Source organism: Aquarana catesbeiana, linkage group LG07 (genome assembly GCF_042186555.1).
Source record: "Aquarana catesbeiana isolate 2022-GZ linkage group LG07, ASM4218655v1, whole genome shotgun sequence".
In the NCBI taxonomy this organism is placed as follows: domain Eukaryota; kingdom Metazoa; phylum Chordata; class Amphibia; order Anura; family Ranidae; genus Aquarana; species Aquarana catesbeiana.
Genome location: NC_133330.1, coordinates 235934081 through 235953909, shown reverse-complemented (window position 1 = coordinate 235953909; position 19829 = coordinate 235934081). Strand labels below are relative to the sequence as shown.

At 43.3% G+C, this 19829-nt stretch overlaps 1 protein-coding gene across 2 annotated transcripts in view; it reads right to left on the bottom strand.

Annotated features, from left to right (window-relative positions):
- ABCA4 (ATP binding cassette subfamily A member 4) overlaps window positions 1-19829 on the bottom strand; it is a 450770-nt gene that overhangs the window by 4845 nt on the left and 426096 nt on the right. For both annotated transcript variants that reach the window (XM_073593112.1, XM_073593113.1), the window contains 3 exons: window positions 9048-9151; window positions 5521-5613; window positions 1953-2202 (listed from right to left, as the gene is read on the bottom strand). In XM_073593112.1, the coding sequence (XP_073449213.1) occupies window positions 1953-2202; window positions 5521-5613; window positions 9048-9151 (447 nt within the window). The remainder of the gene's footprint in view (window positions 1-1952; window positions 2203-5520; window positions 5614-9047; window positions 9152-19829) is intronic.

Sequence of the window (19829 nt, the reverse complement as noted above, 5' to 3'; positions counted from 1 at the left end):
TGTACAAAACGGCTGCACAGAGCCGTTAAGTATAACATACATTTAAAAAAAAAAAAAGCCTTTAATATCACTTTAAATCAGCCATTATTCTAAAATCTGGATGTCTTCTCTCTAGTTAGTAGGGGCACACATCTCCCTCTAAGATCTTCAAATGGATACACAAAGGCCAGCCCAAACCATTGTAAATATCAATGAAGCCAATCTCACATAATGTTTGACTTCTGTAATTCTTGGTAATATAACGCAAAACAGTGTTGATTAATTTTGAATTTATTCCAGAATGACATACCCTTACCCTGATGAAGATAAAGACCATTGAAATGCCTTGGGTTACCCAGTGAATGCTCTTCGATATAGAAACAAAATAGAATTTACATGCAAAAAGTCCTATCTGGGTCAAAACTGGGTTTGGCTACTATATAGTATTTGTAATTCTTTTCAGCAATTTTGCATGTATGTTTTTGTTTTTATTACATGGCATATGTTTTATAAAGTATAAAATAAAGAGAAATATGTTCTTAATTGTAATATCAATTTGTTGCCTTTAAAATCCCATTGGAGAGCATTTTTTATTTTTTTTTTTGGAAATGATTTTTATTAAAGTTTTCCTTATCAACAAAAAGAAAAATACATACAAAACATACAAAATTACAGGTACAACTCGGTATCAGATCTCACCGAGTTAGTAACCTCTAGTTGGTTTTCTATGTGTAAATACAAGAAAAGAACAAAATTCCCCCCACCTTCCTTCCCATATGTGCAACGTTCCTTAAGTGAATAGGAAAACTAGACAAGGACTAAGCGCCCTATCATCTACATTCATCATCATCATCGGATAGTAACCATATGAAGCAGTAAGGATCCCTTGGTTAAAACCCTACAATGCTCACGTGAGAGAAATACGTCAGTGCTACTACTAAAGACAACAATTCAGTTCAACCAAGATTGTCAGTGTCTGAAAGTCAACACTGCCATACTTTTTCAAACCTATTTGGACAACCCCTACTCAAGTATGTGGCCATGTACATAGATAAAACCTTGTTAATAATGCCCTTCCAGTATGGTAGTGAAGGGGCCTCCGGATTCTTCCAGCAGAGCAAGATGGCTCTGCGAGCATAAAAAAGAGCAAATGAGAGAAGGGTCCTTTGTGCCCTACATGGGGTGCTACCTCCTCCACTAGGCCCAGCATACACATTGGAGAGAATTTTGAAGTAGAATTTGTTGCATAGGATTGTGGCAACCCCAAAGAGAGTCCAAATCCCTTTATTGTAATTAAATGTTTGGATATGTGTAATCATCAAATAAATGAAGCTGCGATACATGTCATGAAATTGGTTTGCTGGGCAAAAGCCCAACTCCAGCCAAAATATTTGCATTTCATTTTGGATAAAGTAGGGAAAGGTAAGAACCTCTGTCACATTTTTGTTGTGTTCTATGTCCCTAATAGGGGTATTACAAGAAGTAATGGGAAATCTTGTCAACAGTGACACAGACAAAAACTATATTTTAGTAAAGTGTAAAAGAGTTGGAACACTATTATACCTGGCAAGTTGGCAGTTTCACTAGAAAGTTCCTCTTACCAACGCCCATACACTCACCCAACATGCACTACCTCACAGCTCCTTGCTTCTATGCAGCCAGTGCTGAAATAAGCTGTGTCGGTGACCAGGGGCCAACAATGATGTTCCTCCTCTGGTCATGCGGTGTTGGAGCCTAGTAAATGGCTGCTAGCCCCAGGAATGTCACATAGGAGCAAGTCACATGCTTCTCCATGCTTGGAATTTATTACAGAAAATTGTATGTGTTTTGTAAAAACAAATTTTGTCCTAAACTGAGATATGAGTTTCCATTTTGAGTTAAAGTTTCATCCATTCATAGATCAAGGAATAATGAAGACAGGCTCAGGACTGACTTGACAGTCAATTTCTTACATAGGTACTATCATATGTTACCTGGTCTAATGTTGTCTGAGACACAGAGTATTCTTCAATGTTGAGGCTGTCTTTGTTGGAGATGAGTAACTGAAAAATTTTGGCCAAGGATGAGGATGATATTTGATACTGTAACATATTGTAATGTTTCTCCCTCTGTAAGCTGCCAGGGAAGTTGGCCTGGATGAACTTCTCTACAGGACCTGGGTCAGGGACTGCTCCAAGCTTCTGGGCTCTCAGTTTCATGGTTACAATATAACCATCCCCAAATCTGCAGAAGAAAGTAAACTTTAAACAATAATCCAATATGGAGAAGGTTTGCTAATAACTTCATAGTGGTTTAAATACAAATTAACAATATTACATGAAAGACATAACTGATTCCATATACAAAAAAATGTGACGTTTTGAATCTCTCATGTACAGGATTTGTAAGGAATAAGATTTACCCTGCAGATGAATCTGCCAACAATGGCTTGCCAGTTAACTGTCCCTTTAAAAAAAAATAAAAAAAACAGCTTTCCTATCCCCTTCCTCAGTTCTAAATTAGCTTAGTACACCAGGTAAGTTAAAAAAAAAACACAGTAAAGGGATTGATACTCTCAGCTCATTTGCTATGCTAATACCAGCCTATGTGCCCTTCAGCATTTAGGGGTGCTTTGAGAGGGATTCCCCAAAAAAACAAGGGGCCCCCCTCCCAAGGCTGATGTGCACTAGGCTCTTTGGTACCCCAGGTGTCCAGTGGGAGGTGCTGACAAGGAGCGGCTTATGTACCACCCTATTGGGAGCAAGTATATAGCCATCTCTGATGACCACTGTGCTTGCAGGTAACAACAAATTAAAAAGAAATTACTAAAAAAAAATTATAGTAAAATCTACAGGATCCACCTTCCTCAATGCTCAAACTCTCAAGCAATAAGGAATTGCACGCCAGTGACATGGCTTTAATTGCCCAGGAAACTCTGAGATCTCTGCCTATATCTTTTTTTATAATGAAAAAAAAAACGTAAAACTAAAATTCAGTAATCTTCATGATCAAATTAAAACTCTTAGTTTTGCTCATGCCTACTTATAAAGTTTAAGTCAATTTAGATCAATGCAAACATTAAGTGTGTGACACATAGGAAAAAATCATGATACTTCAGCATTTACCCTGATCACACCTATATTAGGCACATTAGACAAGTAGGCTTAGCACCTCCATGGCCATGGTGATTTTATGGCTCCATAATCTGAGTGATTATGGTCAGAAGGCTTCCAATGAATCTGTTTATTTGTTTTCATGTGGCTGTAAAGGGTTTGTGCATGTGACTTCCCATTAACAGTAAGGGACAGTGGGAAGGGAATTTTTATAACAACTTCTGCACCACTGCTGGGTCAGGGGATCACTATTCTGAGAACAATCATCAGCTGGCAATCAATGTGTTCAGTTTCCAGCACATATATGTCAAACAATTTTAGATTTTTTCTAGCAAGAATGTGGTAGGTGACAATACTTTCTTGGTCAGGATTAAGGAAAACAGTGGTGTCACTATCTCACCTGCAGTTTGCTGACTGCACACCGAAGGAGCAGCAACACAATGATGCATTAATTTTATTCACTATTAATTAGCTTTAATACCATTCATTTTATTATTTGCTTTCAGCACATGTGAATGCAGCAGAACCTAATAGGTCCTTAGTGCTGCCCCACCCTATCACAGTTTGCATGCTGTTGTACAAGGGATGACAAGAGGTTGATATCAAGACAGATTTAGGTACTTACCATAATTATACGTAAATACATTTAATGATTTATAAAGGACACAACTGCATTAAATTGTGTTTTATATATACCTGAAGGTCAAATTAAAAGCGTTATTAAACTCACATAATTAAAAACTATTAATAAATGCTATATTACATGCTGTTCATACTCACTCAGTCACTATGAGATTAGTTTTCTGTATTCTGCTAAAAATCTTGTTCATCCTGCTGTTCTCTGTCTCCCCTCCTGTCCATGTCCCCACTACAGTTGGGTATTTTGCAGAGCAGTGATGGTAGCTAGTGCACATGCTCAGTTTTCAGCCCTCATTCACACTGAACAGGGCTTTGAAATCATGCGAGTTCATCTGAACTCGCACAATTTAAAAGCCGCATTTCAGTCCGGCTTCAGGGGCGACTTGAAAGACATCTGTGCGAGTTCATGCACAGATGTCTATTGAAATCACCCCCAAAGTCACCAAAAGTAGTGCAGTACTGCACTACTTTTGGAAAGCAGTGCTGCACCAGAAAATGGGCGTCAAATCTATTGGAACGCTCCTATTGCCGGCAATAGGCTCCGATTTGACATGCGATTTGACCTGTCAAATTGTGCCGATGTGAACGGGGGGCTCAGTGTGTTTTCTACCCTGAGCATTTCCTCCCTATTACATCTGAGCCGCCCATGTGACTATAGAGTATGACACAGTGCTAAATGACAGCCCACTCCCTCTTTCCTCCTCCATGCCCACTAACCAGCTAAACACAAGGGGTTGGGAAATTACATCCTGATTAATGAAAAATAATAAAGATTTGATTTTCCCCTCCCCTCTTCTTTCCTCTGCCACATTCCTTTTTTCGGGGGGGGGGGGGGGGGGGGCAGTGGAACAGGTATCTGGTTTTGACTACATGTGCACTGGGAATCCGGCTGTGAAGCTGCAAGGCTTCACTGCCAGTTTCCCTTAGTTAAGATGCCGGCACCTGACCCAAAGCCTATTGAAAAATTGGCTCGGTTGAAGACAGCGCTGGATCCCTGGACAGGTAAGTGTCCTTATATTAAAAGACAGCAGCTAGAATATTTGTATTTATTTTTACTCTGTATTCCAAAGGACTTTTTTTATTTTGAACATGTGACCAGTAGTAGAGGACTAGAAGTTCCTCCTGCCACTGTTTCCTTACAGACAGGTTGGGAAAGAGCTGGACCATGTGAAAGCTCTATATCGATTAGGAAAAAAGGTACTTACATTTTTTGAATTAAAATAATTAAAGTGCCATCATCCACATACAGAAAGAGAAGGAATAATGTACATTAAACAGTGTCCGCACAGTGCCTGCACAGCTGAGGCTGAAAGTACCGAACCCTGGACATCGCTGGAAAAGCTGAGGGAGGGGAAGAGGTGGCGTTGCGGGGGAGGAGACAGGGCAAAACACTGGCGGTAATAGGGGCGGTGCGCTTGCTTAACACGCCAGCGGCACGCCGGAGCAGTGCTCCCTACTGATGTGAGCTCCAGGCCGGTGCCTACCTTGCTTATTGGTAGCGCCGGCCCTGGATACAGACCCGGAGCATAGTAAACTGTGGGTACACAATACAGTTTTCCATCAAGTAAATTGCTGGAACTGTACAGGGGAAGAAACATTTCAGACAAGGAGAGAATGAAATGGCAAACAGTGTGGTAGTTTAGGAACTTTCCTTACACGTTGTAAATTATGTTTTGTCATTCTAGACCGTGGGTTGCATAAATTATACCCACCATTAACTATTATAAGTAGAAATGCTAAATAGGTTTTCTGACTGCAAAACAACACAAACATTTATGATGCCACCGATATAATATATAAATTGCCATACTTGTATTTTAGATGCTGAATTGTGCCAAGACATTTAAAGGTGCCTTTAACCATTATGGCAAGACGGGTGCAGAGAGCTTCACATTCTTCCATACTAAAGGAAAACGTAAAAAACAACATAAGGTTAATCTGCACATTTTCATACTGTAGTTGTGTTTTGTCAGAATAGTGGTCAAACTAACTGGCAGCTCTACCTTGCAGAGCTGGAATGCAAAATGTAATTCCCACTGAAACACTATATAACCTGTGTGAATTTCTTTGCACAATCAAAACCAGCTATTTTTAACCAGGATTCTGTAGAACCCTAGGGTTCCTCAAGAGGTTGATAGAGGTCCCTTGAGCTGTGGCTGACTGACTTCTCACCTGAGGGTGCTTGTATAACCCTAGGTCCAGCACCACTTTGGCATACCCAGGAGCATGATGCCAATCTTTTTTTTAACTTTCTAAGAGTGGCATTCTGATCACCTTTGTAGGGAAACTATTCTTCCCACTGACCATAAATGCAAGTAACATTTTTCCTTCTGACGCCATTTAATTAATTTGTCCCCCGAGGCATGAAGGGTTCCTCTGGAGTAAAAGGCTGAAAAGGGCTAATCTAAACATACACATAGGGGGTTATTCACTAAAGGAAAATCCACTTTGCACTGAAAGTGCACTTGGAAGTAAAGTCGCTGTAGATCCGAGGGGGACATGCAAGGGAGATAAAAAAGAGCATTTTAGCTTGCACATGATTGGATGATAAAATCAGCAGAGCTTCCACTCATTTCAGATCTACCCCTTAGATTTAGAGTGACTGCACTTCCAAGTGCACTTGCAGTGCAAAGTGGATTTGCCTTTCGAAAATAACTCCCTCAGTGTTATTAGCTTCCACTCAAACTAGTCATACTGTGTAGGAACGACTGTTGTAGAGGCAAAGAAGTCCAGTAAGCACTGTTTACATCAAACATTACTAAATCATTTATTGTTTTGGAGGATCTTTACCAATAATAATTATACATGTATGTGAAAAAACAGTAGTGGGATTTGCCCCTCTTCCCCAGCTAGTCATATTTATCAATGGTGGGAACAAGCATAGGCATGGCACGACTTTTGGTGCTCTTAACACAAGACATAAACACAAAACGAGAATTCTGTTATTGTAGCCACAAAGTCTTTGATGCTGAAAGCAGCACCTTTCACCTAATTTAGAGAAAACATCTCCTTCTCTGGTTTAGAATATTGTAGAGGTAAATTTATATAAGATGACTGTGTGTGTGGTGTGGCCAATATTTATACACGGAAATCCACCCCTATACCTATTGCCTATAAGCACATACCTTCTCTGCCTAATGGCAATGATATTCTGCTCAATTAGGTAACTAGAATAATTTGCTAGAAATTGTTTGTATATAGCACCACCATCTTTCATATCAACATACAAAGTGATACAGTAAAGGGTAAGGTAATACAAATACATAAAACAGCAAAAAGTATTAAAGGAGAAGTATGGCCAAAGCTCTTTTGGTCATACCTCTCCTGTGGGTCACAGGAGTGCACTCCTGTGATCCAGATTCGGCCGCCAGTGGGCTAAAGTCCGCTATCAGCTGATGTCACAGAGCCGGTCCCGGCTCTGGAGGGATCCTAATAATAATGTTAGGATCCTGCTGATCTCACCTCCTCCACAGCCCAGGGCTCTAGTGAGTGCTGTAGAGGCAGAGTACGGAGCGGTTACTGACAGTCACCACTCTCTGCTCAGAGCAGACGGTGAACTGAGCGATCAGTGGTCTTTGATTGTGCAGTTCTTCTCAGTGTAAAGGCGGTGGGGGACAGCTGAAGCTTGGCTCGATGCTGCAGCCATCTAGGGAAATATGATTGTTTATTATTTTCGAACCCCACACTTTTCTTTTAAGTACATACGGGTGCATAGTATAAACCTCTACATTCATAAAAAAGATATAATAGAATAGATCTTACAATCTAGAGGGACAGTTCTGTTAACATATTATAATTAGAAAACAAAATTACTCTGCCATTAAAAACTAAAGCGTTAATTTCAATAAAAACCGTTCTTTAAATATGTGATTTCTTTTCAGGGGTAGAAAACTGATGAACTGGCTCAGTGTGTTCTGTAAAGTGCTATGTAACATGTTGGCGCTATAAAATGACTGTAAGCAGACGCTATAAACATTTTTAAACAGGTTCAAACTACAACCAAGGGATTTTATACTTGGCATGCTATAAAGAAACAGCTGGGGAAGAGAGGATAATGCCAGTACCAGTAGCGTAGCATTGGTGAGGCAACAGGGGCAGTTGCCATGAGCACAAATTTCTTAGGGGCACAAAATTTCAAAAGAAACAAAAAATAAAAGTATTAATAATAAAAAACAAATAGCTCACTCTTGGAGCTCGCCCTAGGAGGGCTGATGTCACATTATTGCTTTGATTAATAGAGCTTTGTACACAAAGAGTGGCATGTCTAGGACTGTCTGATTCAGAGCCATCGAGGAGCAGAGCTGGGAAGGGGGGCATGAATCCAATATGCAGCTAGCTGGCAACCAGCTGCCACCATGTATGTCAGTTACCATTGGCATGTATCTTTGACCTATGCAAGGTCAGCCTGGGCTCCAGAATTAACTAATTGAACCCAAATATCCTGATTATGGGTGATAACAGGCGCTGGGCTTAGGGTCTGCAGGATCTTCTTCTGGATCCTCACCCTGGATTACACCCTATGGGTCCCCCCAGGGAAAACTGGTGCCACAATGCCTACTCATAAGGACTCTCATCAACTCTGCTCCAGGGGGCAGCCTGAGCTACAGTACTGTGCCTGACTGCTCAACTGTACAGGGCCAAGGGCCACTGCGTGTTGAGGTGTTGCCAGGTGGGCATCAGCCTCCAGTCTCTCCAGTGGTGGCAGAGGGCCACAGGAGGCACCACTAGGAGTGGGGTGGGGTGGGAAAGCCAGGCACAGAAACTCAGGGAAGGCACAGATTTGCCTTACTATGTATTATATACAGCGTCCAAAAAATGTATTTAAACCCATTTAAATTTTTCACATTTTGTCATGTTACAACCAAAAAAGGTGATATATTTATCTATATATATATATATCTATATCTATATATATATATAGATATAGATATATATATTTATTAGTGTAAGAGACTCAGGGGGTTATTTACGAAATGCAAATCCACTTTGCACTACAAGTGCAAAGTGCACTTGAAATTGCACTGAAAGTGCACTTGGAAGTGCAGTCGCTGTAAATCTGAGGGGTAGATCTGCAATTAGGGGAAGCTCTGCTGGTTTTATTATCCAATCATGTGCAAGCTAAAATGCTGTTTTTTATTTTCCTTGCATGTCCCCCTCGGATCTACAGCAACTGCACTTCCAAGTGCACTTTTCACTTGTAGTGCAAAGTGGATTTGCCTTTCGTAAATAACCCCCTCAGAGTGCAAACAGTCCATGAGGGAGGTGCAATACCTGCATTGCCCCAGGTGGCTGGCAACCCATGCTTTGCCACTGGCCAGTACTACAATCTACAATTACCTGTGAGAGGTTAACACAACAGCTCGGCCTTCTTTGATAATACCGACAATAGCATTCCACAGGAAGCGACGAGACTGTGGATCCATTCCGGTTGTTGGTTCATCCTAAATTGTCAAAGTATACACCATTATGGTAATATATTGATGAAATGGCAGTGGCACTTATTGCACAAATTAAAAAAAAAGAATCACTAAATTAACATTATAGATGATACTTTTAACTGCTTGCTGCCCGCCCACCGTCAAATGACGGCAGGGCGGTGCAGATCTCGTTCTGGGACGACGTCATATGTAAGAATAGACAGAGGAAGAAAAACAATATGCTTCACTGAATGGGGAAAGTAGGATAATAGAGGGGAAAAAATCAGCATATAGAAGATTCAAGGAAACAGGAGGTGCAGCTGACAGAGAAGAGTATAAAAATAGACAAAATTAGACCAAACACATTATCAGTGCTTTATACATAAGACGAATAGTTCAAATTGCTAACCAGTAGCAAATACTCATCAAAGTGGCGCTCCTGTCAATTAACAAAAAATGACTGGCTAGTATACGAACATCACCATATACACATAATAACCATTGCAAAACAGAAAAAGGCAGATGATGGTGAAGAAAAGTCTATAGTGGACACAGTAGGTGGTCTTAAACTTGTTAGTGATGCGTGCACCTTTCACCAAATTCCTCCACACTATGCTCCACACAACCCACTGGGGTTTAAATTCACCAAAACGATAATCATCATCATTATCAGTGTTGCCAAAGCACAGAAAGGGGGAAATTGCTAAATCTAGTAAGAAAGGAGATACAACCTTTTTTTAGGTACATTAGCAATAGAAAGAAAAAATACAATGGGATCACTAAAATGAAAACTGGGCACAACATTTATTTTGAGGGAGACCTGAATGTAGAAAACCATTTAAACGATTACTTCTGTGCAGTCTTCTCAGAAAAAAAACAATAAAAAGTTAGGAAAAACCTATTGGTTCTAATAATGACGGTTCATTTTTAGGATTTCTGAAAACAGAGGTAGCAGAGGAACTGGCTCGGTTAAAGCTTAACCACTTGCCGACCGGCTCACACACATTTACGTCGGCAAAGTGGTTCGTTACCGCAAAACGAGGTATTGGTATGTCGGCCCCTTTAAGAGCCATGGCAGGCGTGCGCGGGGTCAGCGGGCGCGATCGCCGCCGGCCACCTGCGTTCGTGGGCATGAGAGCCATAACGGGGATTTGTGTTCGTAAACACACAAATCCCTGTTCTGACAGGGGAGAAGAGACACGTTCTACTGTTTGTAGTAATTACGAACAGCGATATGTCTCCTCCCTCACTCAGTCCCATCCCCCCACAGTGAGAAACACTCACGAGGGAACACATTTAACCCCTTGATCCCCCCTAGTGTTAACCCCTTCCCTGCCAGTGATATTTACACAGTAATTAGTGCATTTTTATAGCTCTGATCGCTGTATAAATGTCAATGGTCCCAAAAATGTGTCAATAGTGTCCGATCTGTCCGCTGCAATGTCGCAGTACCGCTAAAAATCACAGATCACCGCCATTACTAGTAAAAAAAAAAAAAATAATAAAAAAATCCATAAAGATGCCATAAATCTTTTCCATAGTTTGTAGACACTATAACTTTTGCGCAAACCAATCAATATACGCTTATTGCAATTTTTTTTACCAAAAATATGTAGAATACATATTGGCCTAAACTAATGAAGAAATGTGTTTTTGAAAAACATTTTTGGGGATTATTATTATAGCAAACAGTAAAAAATATAGTTTTTTTTTTCCAAAATTGACGCTCTTTTTTTGTTAATAGTGCAAAAAAGAAAAACCGCAGAGGTGATCAAATACCACCAAAATAAAGCTCTATTTGTGGGAAAAAATGTTTTGTTTTTTTAAGTCAGGTAAATGAAAAAATACATTGCGTTTAAATATTATGTAGTCTATTCTGAGCAGGTGGAGCTTTTGGCTCTTTTTTTTTTTACACATTATCCTCTGTATTCTCTTGTTGTGTTGAAGTGGAGCTCCACCCGAAAGAGGAAGTTCCGCTTTAAGGACTCGTCCCCCGCTTCTCTTGAAAAATTGGCACATTTGAGGAGCGTGTGTGTGTGTGTGTGGGGGGGATGAGTACCCAATTTTGACAGGTACTCGCTCATACTTCCGTTCTGACCACCACCAAGGTGGTCAAAACGGAAGTTCTCCTCTAAACTCCCCCCCCCTTCCGCAGTCTTCTGGGACACTGGCAGGTCCCAGAAGAATGCAATCAAACAGTCACGATGCACAGCTCTACTCACGCATGCGCAGTGGACCCCCTGGTAGTGGAGCCGGGTGCCCATAGTAAAGATGCCGGCGCCGAGGAACGAAGATGCCCGCGACCGACTGAGGTGAGCACACCGCTGGATTGTGGGACAGTTTTTGTAGCTGCTGACTTTTATTTTTCTCACAGGTGACTGGAACTCTTCTTTAATATGTCAGTTATGTCAGGCAAGTTAGTAAGAATAGACAGAGGAAAAAAACAATATGCTTCACTGAATGGGGAAAGCAGGATAGTAGAGGAGAAAAAAATCAGCATATAGAAGATTCAAGGAAACAGGAGGTGTAGCTGACAGAGAAGAGTATAAAAATAGACAAAATTAGACCAAACACATTATCACATTATTCATCCTAACATATAGATATCTGTATAAGAATCTCAGTATTTACATTGAAGATCTCAGTGAGGCAGATCACAGGGTAGACTTTATGTTGTGATCCTACTGGTTTCATCCATGACCTCCCTCTCCCCCCCTTCTTCCCTCCCCCTTCCTCATCTCCCCCCTCCTCTCCCCCCTTCCTTCCTCTTCCCCCCCTCCTCCCTGACCCCCCTTCCTCCCCCCCCCCCTTTCTACTAACAACCCTTACCCCTCCCGGCATCTATGGGAAGTGGGGGGATCCTTTGTTCACCTTCCCCCCCTTCATATAGATAAGCAGCCCCCATACGAGCAGAGGCTCAGAACTTTCCTGCAGGAAAGCCAGGGATTTCATGTGGATGGGATGCTCTGACCAGTTGAACTCCATTTGCTTACTGGATGGGCCTCCAAATGGAACCTGACTGTTTTGGTGAAGTTCAAATTTCATAGCCATGTGTGGGTACATATTTCTGTTTATGTTTGCATCTTGCCTTAGTAATTGTTAACATGTCGGTTTATATGTTACTTATGTCCTCCTGCTGACATCATTGTGCAGGCGGTGTTCCTGTGAACAGCACCCATGGGTCTGCTAGGAGGAACATCCCAACTCTAAGGCATTTATTGCTCTGTACTGGCTTATCAGCCGCCATAAGTATTGCTATAGTGAAATTAGGTTTTTTTTTGTTTCTCTTTTCCTGTGGGTCGGGACGAGGAGCCTCTGACCCCCGCTGTGCACAACCACTTCCCCCACATAGGGTTACACCCTGTTGGTGGTCCTCGTTTTTTGTTTTGTGAACTACCTGGGTGTACAGAGAATAATCTCTTCAACGCCTCGGGCGTATTAGTTCTCTCCTCTGTTCTTTTTTTTTCTTTTTAAGGGGTAGGATCTTGGTCTACCCTCCTCTCTTCTTCTCCTACCTTTTCGTCCCCCCTCTCCTCCTCCCCCCTCCCTTTTTTTTCCCCTCTGCCCCCCCGCTCTTCCCATCCAGCCACCACCAAGTATTCAGGCGAGAAAAGTTCCGTCCACCTCATGTCTATTAATGTGAAAGGGTTAAACGCCCTGGAGAAATGCACAATGGTGCGCTCTAACTTGAAACATATAAAAAGCTCACATCTGCTTCCTCCAAGAGACGTACTTTTCGAGCTGACAAACTACCAAAGCTTCAAGAGCTCACTTTTCCGACGGTATACCACAGCTGCTCATCGGACTCCAGGTCAAAGAGAGTCAGCATTCTGATTCGGGGCTCGATCCCTTGGCGGCTGGGTGATCAATGGAGTGAAGTGGAGGGTAGAGCCCTGTTTGTTAAGGGGACACTGGGTGGCTCCCAGGTTACCTTGGTTAACCTATATCTACCTAACTCAAATCAGTTTACATATCTAGAACCGGTCCTAGCCAAGCTGGGTGAATTTGCAGAGGGGATGGTGATCTTGGGGGATGATATGAACTTTACCCCAGATCCTACCCTGGATGCCTGTAGGTGTACATGACAGGTCTCATATGCGGCTATTAAATGCCTGAAAAAGAACTTTCATGCGCTCCATCTCGTGGACGTATGGCGGATCCTCCATTCGGATCAACGAGATTATACCTTCTACGCGCACCCCCATTATTCTTACACCAGGATCGATTTTTTTTTGCTACCCCAATCTCTCCTGTCCATGGTTAAGTCCACGTCCATTGGCTCTATCACATTCTAGGACCATGCCTCAATCTTTGTGGACATAGATCTGCTATCCCCATCTCCTAAGCAATGGTCGTGGAAGATAAATGATTCCTTGCTTCAGAATCCGGAGGTTGCGGAGGAGATCTCCCGGGAACTGAAACTCTTTTTTGCTTCCAATGCCGGTGAGGGCACTGCCCCCATGATGGTGTGGGAGCACATAAAAGTTACGTCAGGGGTCTCCTGATCAAGATTGGGTCACGGATAAAGAAAGCCAGGTCCCAACAAATAATAGATATCTTGGCCAAGATTATATCTCTGGAGTCCATCCACAAGCGGTCCCTAGCAGACAAAAGCCTGGCTGGCCTTACAGCCCTCAGGTCCCAGCTGCGCACTTTGGCTTCGGACAGAGCTAAGTCCCCCTTGATTTTCATCCTGACCCTATAACCCTTTTTATGGACCGTTCGAAATAACCCCGACATCTCAGGCTTCCATCTGGATAACACTCTCTCCCCAAACATTGTGGCTTTTGCGGACGACCCTCTGATCTCTATTCCGAACCTGCTCTTGGAATTGAAGGCCTACGAAACGCTGTCTGGATTCCGAGTTAACTACCAAAAGTCAGAGGAACTGAACGTTTCCCTGCTGGCTTCCACACTAGCTCTGCAACAAGTGGACTCTCCTTTCAAATGGGCCTCGGAACACATCAAATATCTTTGGATTCGTCTGCCCAGAAAGCTAGAAGACGCATTCTCGCTGAATTCCCCCCCCCTACTGATGGCAATCATAGCAGAACGGCATGTTCTCATGGTTCGGGCGGTGCGACATCGTGAAAATGAACGTGATGCCTCGCCTATTGTATCACTTTCAGGCACTACCCATCAGGGTTCAGAGCTCGTTCCTCAGGGTGGGGAACCGTGCTTTGGTCACTTTCCTATGGACACTGAAACCACCTCGGCTGGCACAATCTACATTGAGATTACCCAAACTTAGGGGAGGCATGGCCTTCCCGGACACTAACCTTTACCATATGACATGCCATCTGACACGGGTCTTAGACTGGTGTCGCCATGGTGAACTCAAACAGTGGGTTAAGGTGGAACGTATCCTATGGGGGTTGCCACTCGAGTCCCTACCATGGTGCCAAGGGGACCTACCCCAGCAGGTAATGGACCACCCCATGATAGGGGAGACTAGGAGGATCAGCCGAAAGGCATTCTGGGACTTTTCAGTAGCGCCTCCACCATCTCCGCTCTTGCCCATAGTGGGGAACCCAGCTTTTACCCCTGGTCTCCAAGATCCCAGATTCCAGGACTTGAAAATAGCGGAGCGTTCAGAAGCTCGGCATTTCGTCACCAGCGGACATTGGATGACGAGACAACAAATTATGGCCGGCCCAGGCCTTTGAGGATTGTCCTTCTGGCAAAAGGTCCGGCTAGCACACTTTCTTGGATCCCTCTCTCCCCCAGCGTTGTTCCAGAGGTCTCTCACCACCTTCGAACAGCTTTGCTTGGAACAATCCACACTCCCCCATGCAGTCTCTCTAACCTACCAAATGTTGACAACACCGCCAGCAGATCACAAGCCTCCATATATAGCCGGGTGGGAGAGAGATTTGGGGGTTGAACTGACCAAGAAACAGGTAAACAGACTCCATCTATTTTCTTACAAGACTTCGATCTGCGCTAAACACCAAGAGGCAGGCTTCAAGTCACTAACCCAGTGGTAACACACCCCGGTAAGGATCCATAAAATGTTTCCCCAATGCTCGGATCTATGCTGGAGATGTGGAGAGGAGACTGGATCCCTTCTCCACATTTTTTGGTCCTGCCTGCTCTTGCAACCCTACTGGACAGAAGTTCATCGTATCGTCCAAAAATTTACCAACAGAGACATTCCACAAGATTCGGTCTTTTTCCTCCTGCATCATCACAACATCCCCAGGAAACCATATAGGAAGCCTATTCTGCCCCTCCTGGTTACAGCCGCCAAGGGATGCATCCCACTGTTCTGGAAACAGACACAGCCTCCATCGATTGCCACTTGGTTGAAAAAGGTTGCCAATATAAGTGCGATGGAAGACCTGGTAGCTACTGAGAAAGGCCTTTACGAGAAATATACTAAAAAATGGTACTACTGGTGTGAATTCGTATACTCTGAGGAGTATGCAGGACTAGCTCTAAGTCCCCCATGAAGGAGGACACTTTTGGAGAGCTCTTTCACTGGGATAAGGTTTTAGACTGCTGGATTCCCCCCCCCCCTTTTTTTTTAGTTTTGTTTTGCCCCTCCATTCCCCTTCCCGCCTCTTCCTTCTCTTCTTGTCCTCTTTGAGTCCCTTCGTACCAACTCTGACTCTTTGAACTTTCTATAACACGGTTTCTCCTGAGGAAAATTGACACACGGGATACGGAGACTCCTGTATTGTTTTGTAAGTCTTTTGAATCCAACAACTGCAGATGGTCTCTGTATTATACCGTGTGTCACCCTTTTTATTTTGCAAAAATAAAGTATTGGAAAAAAAAAAATTGCATGTATGCACACCTGGATAAGTCAGCAAGCACTGTAAGGCTGGGTTCACAGTATTGCGAATTGGCTTGCACCACATCCAATTCGCAGAACATTTGAAGGCATGTTGTTTTCAATGGGTATGGTTCACATAAGTGCGTTGCATTCGCACTGAACAAAATTTTGTGCGTTTTCTAGGCAGTTGAGGTGCAAATTGCAGGCACATAATCTTCAATGGCAACGCATCTGATTTGCAGATGTGTTACATTCTGAACAGGAATTCTCTCCCCCTCCTCCTACAGCTCCCCCCTCTCCAGCAGTGGCTTATTCATTAGGGGTGCCTGGACGCCACCCGTCTCTCCTCTCCACCCCCTATATGCAGTGGATAGATTCATGCATTGCATGAATCTATTCATGGCCACTGCTGCCACTCCCTATTTATGTGTCCAGCCCTTTTTGGGGCACCAGGCACATGAATTACAGTGGCCAGGTTTCTTTTTGAAGCACCTGATTAGAGCCATAGGCTCTAGTAGGCTTCAAAATCGGGCAGGCTTGGGTCACAGAGGATGCGTCCGGAGCCCACCCAGGTGTGTTGCAACAGCGAATGAATATTTGTTTTCCAATTGGCCAAAACGTCAGGCTATCCTATTGGACACCTAGCGCTTGGAGGAGAGGAGAGGAGATGCACCGTGGAGAGGACTCCAGGAGAGGACACCGGATCCCGGTGCGCTGGAAGATGGCCACAGCAGCTCTGACCGCTGCTCTCACCACCCACATCCACTGTAAGGACAATGGGTGGTGGGGGGAGGGAGGGTAGCTGGCATTTGTGCTAGTGCCGGCTCGGGGGGGGGGGGTGGTTTGCTACCCCCCTCAAAAAAAACCCACCAGCCACCACTGCCCCTCTCCCTGGTCAGCTGATCCACAGCTACAATGGAGAGGAACCGCTGAATGAATCATTTTTATCTTAGCAGGGAAACCGGAGCTGCAATTTACACCGGACTAGTGTTATACCAGCCTAAGGGTCACGTTCTTTGATTTCTCCAGTGCTTTTGATACTATCAGGCCGGTTCTTTTGAGCGAGAAACTAGCAGCAATACAGATTGATGTTTCCCCTGTGTCATGGATTGTAGACTACCTGACAGGAAGACCGCAGTACGTGCGTTTGCAAGACTGAGTGTCAGATAGGTAATCAGCAATATTGGGGTTCCACAGGGGACAGTTCTCTCTCCCTTTCTTTTTACTGTCTACACCACTGATTTCAGCCACCAGAGTCTTGCCATCTTCAGAAGTTTTCTGATGACTCTGCGGTAGTGGGATGTATCAAGGATGGGGAAGAGACTGAGTATAGGAGTCTGGTGGAGAACTTTGTCATGTGGTGTGAGATTAATCATCTGTATCTAAATGTGACAAAGACAAAGGAGCTGGTTGTGGATTTCAGAAAGAGGAAGCAACCAGTGATGCCAATCTCCATCTGAGGAGTGGATGTGGAGGTAGTAGAGAATTACAAGTATCTTGGGGTGCACATAGATAATAAGCTGGACTGGAGCAAGAACACTGAGGTGCTCTATAGGAAGGGCCAGAGCCGCTTCTAATTTTTCAGGAGACACAGGTCTTTTAACATCTGCCCAGATGATGCTGAAGATTTTTTATGAGTCTGTGGTGGCCAGCGCTCTCCTGTATGCAGTGGCATGCTGGGGAAGCAGGCTTAGGGTGTCGACACCAATAGACTTAACAAACTGATTTGCAAGGCCAGTGATGTTGTTGGATTGAAATCAGAGTCTTTTACAGCAGTGTTGTAGAGGAGAATGTTGCTTACGTTCAATCTTGGACAGCTCCTCCCACCCACTCCACAATACTCTGGTCAGTCTGTGGAGTACTATCAGTGACAGATTGTTACACCCACGATGCACCCCAGAGTGACACAGAAAATCATTTTTGCCTGTGGCGATCAAGATATATAAATTCTTTTCTGTGAGGGCTGGAGGTGAAGATTTCATTCTGGTTTATGATCAGGATTTTGTGTTGTTTTTATAGTATGTTGGTATTGTGTTGGTTATTATTTGTAGTGGTGTTAGAGAAAGTGGTGTATTATTTGTATTTAGTAGTTTGATTATCTGTTATTTTAATTGTATGGATATTTTATCTATCTTAAACTATTTTATGTTTATGCATCTTGTTCAGTTTATGGTTGTGATCTTGTGTTGTCTTTGTGTCGTAATAATTTCCCAATTTCCCTTGGTGGTGATACAGGTCCCTTAGGAATCCTGACTGGTTTTGGATAGTTTTTGGGTGATTTGACAAAAGGGAATGGTGAGACGGTCGAGTTTTGGACTCTGTTTTGTGACTCTAGTAACTACCGATTGGACCGATTGTGTTGGGACTTCTGAAGGCTAGTGAGATATCCAGTTTAGTAGACATCACCCACTGATGTGAGGGTGCCCCCTCATTGTGAAGAGTACTTTGGAGAGGGCTTGGTGGCCTTTTTGGGCCAGGCCTTATGCCAGAATGAAGGGCTGAACTTAGGTTTTGAAGTTGTTGCCTGGGAGAAGCGAGAAGGTGCTTTGCATTTAAAAGAGGTAAAAGCACCTAAAGAGGAGGGTTTTCTTACCTTTCTCTGAAGAAGCAAAACCTTTCCGCCTGTGACTTATTTATTGAATTGTTCAAGTGCCTCACCAAAAAAGGCATCTTCCTTGAAAAGGCATACACTTGAGGCATGTTGTGCTGGCAGGTTCAGCTGTTCAAGCTTTTAACTAGTGAATCCTGCGCATATGAACAAAGATAAGAGCCATTCTGGAAATTTGTCTCATAATGTGTTCCAGGGCATCCACACAAAAAAATAGAGCAGATAAAGGAAGCTGTAATTCTCCACAACTGCATGATACTTATAAGACGGTCATGTTGATTGTTCATTTTCCTGGTCTAATTTGCTGTGGTTGACATATTGAAATAGCCAGCCAGAACTAGTGACAAGGCTGGGCTTGCCAGGGTAAAGAGAGCTTTTAAAAGAGTCTGAAACTTCCTGTCTACTGAGTCTTTAAAAGATAGAACATCTTCAATGAGTACAGTGAGTTTGTTTAGGACAGAGACTGCAGGGTCAACCACAGGGATTGACCGTTTCTTAGTAAACTCTTTCTTAACTGGATAGAGTTCAGTAAAAAAGATTTGAGGAAGTAAAAATCCTTTCAGGAGTCTCCCAATCATCACAGACTGTCCATTCTATCTGTTCGTTAACATTGAATTTTTCCAAGGCTTAGTAGGTCTCTTTGTGCCCAGAGGGGCATGGTGAGACAAAGGTGAACCCTGTACACTACCAAGACTTTCGTGTACAGAGGCAACAAGCTTTTCGACATTAGCAAGCATAATGCGGGAAGCTCTCTATTCAATATGGTGGCAGTGTGGGAAGAGAAATCTCCTGCAGCTTACTTCCAAAACTACTACATCCTCTTCACTTCTGTCTAATTCAGACTCATCTAGCAACAGCATATCAGGGTCTGACACCAGTTGAAAAACAGAAGTAGGAGAAGAGGTGGTTGTATTAAGACCATAAGCTAACTGAGAAATTGTGACATAGATGCAGAAAATGCTGCTTTTGTCAAATCGGCCACTTGTGTGCCTGAAATAAAACTAGAATTGGATTCAGTAGCTAGTGTTAAGACCGGTCCCTGTTCCGATGCAAGGGGTGCATCGTTATTTTGAGGCAGAGTTTTGAGCGGGCCTTTGGCAGAGCAAATGTTCACCTGTTGTTTAGAGTTGGCCCCCTTTCGCCTGGTCTCTGCCATAACGTCAGGTGAGGGTATTCCTCTGGAGGTACTCACAGAGTAGAGTGTTGGTGATACGTAAGCGTGTCTGGTGGGAGTATGCAGTAACCCACGTTTAGACTGTATGCAACAAATGGCAAAAAGGCAGGCAGAAGCATCTGATTTCCTTATGAAGGTTCTA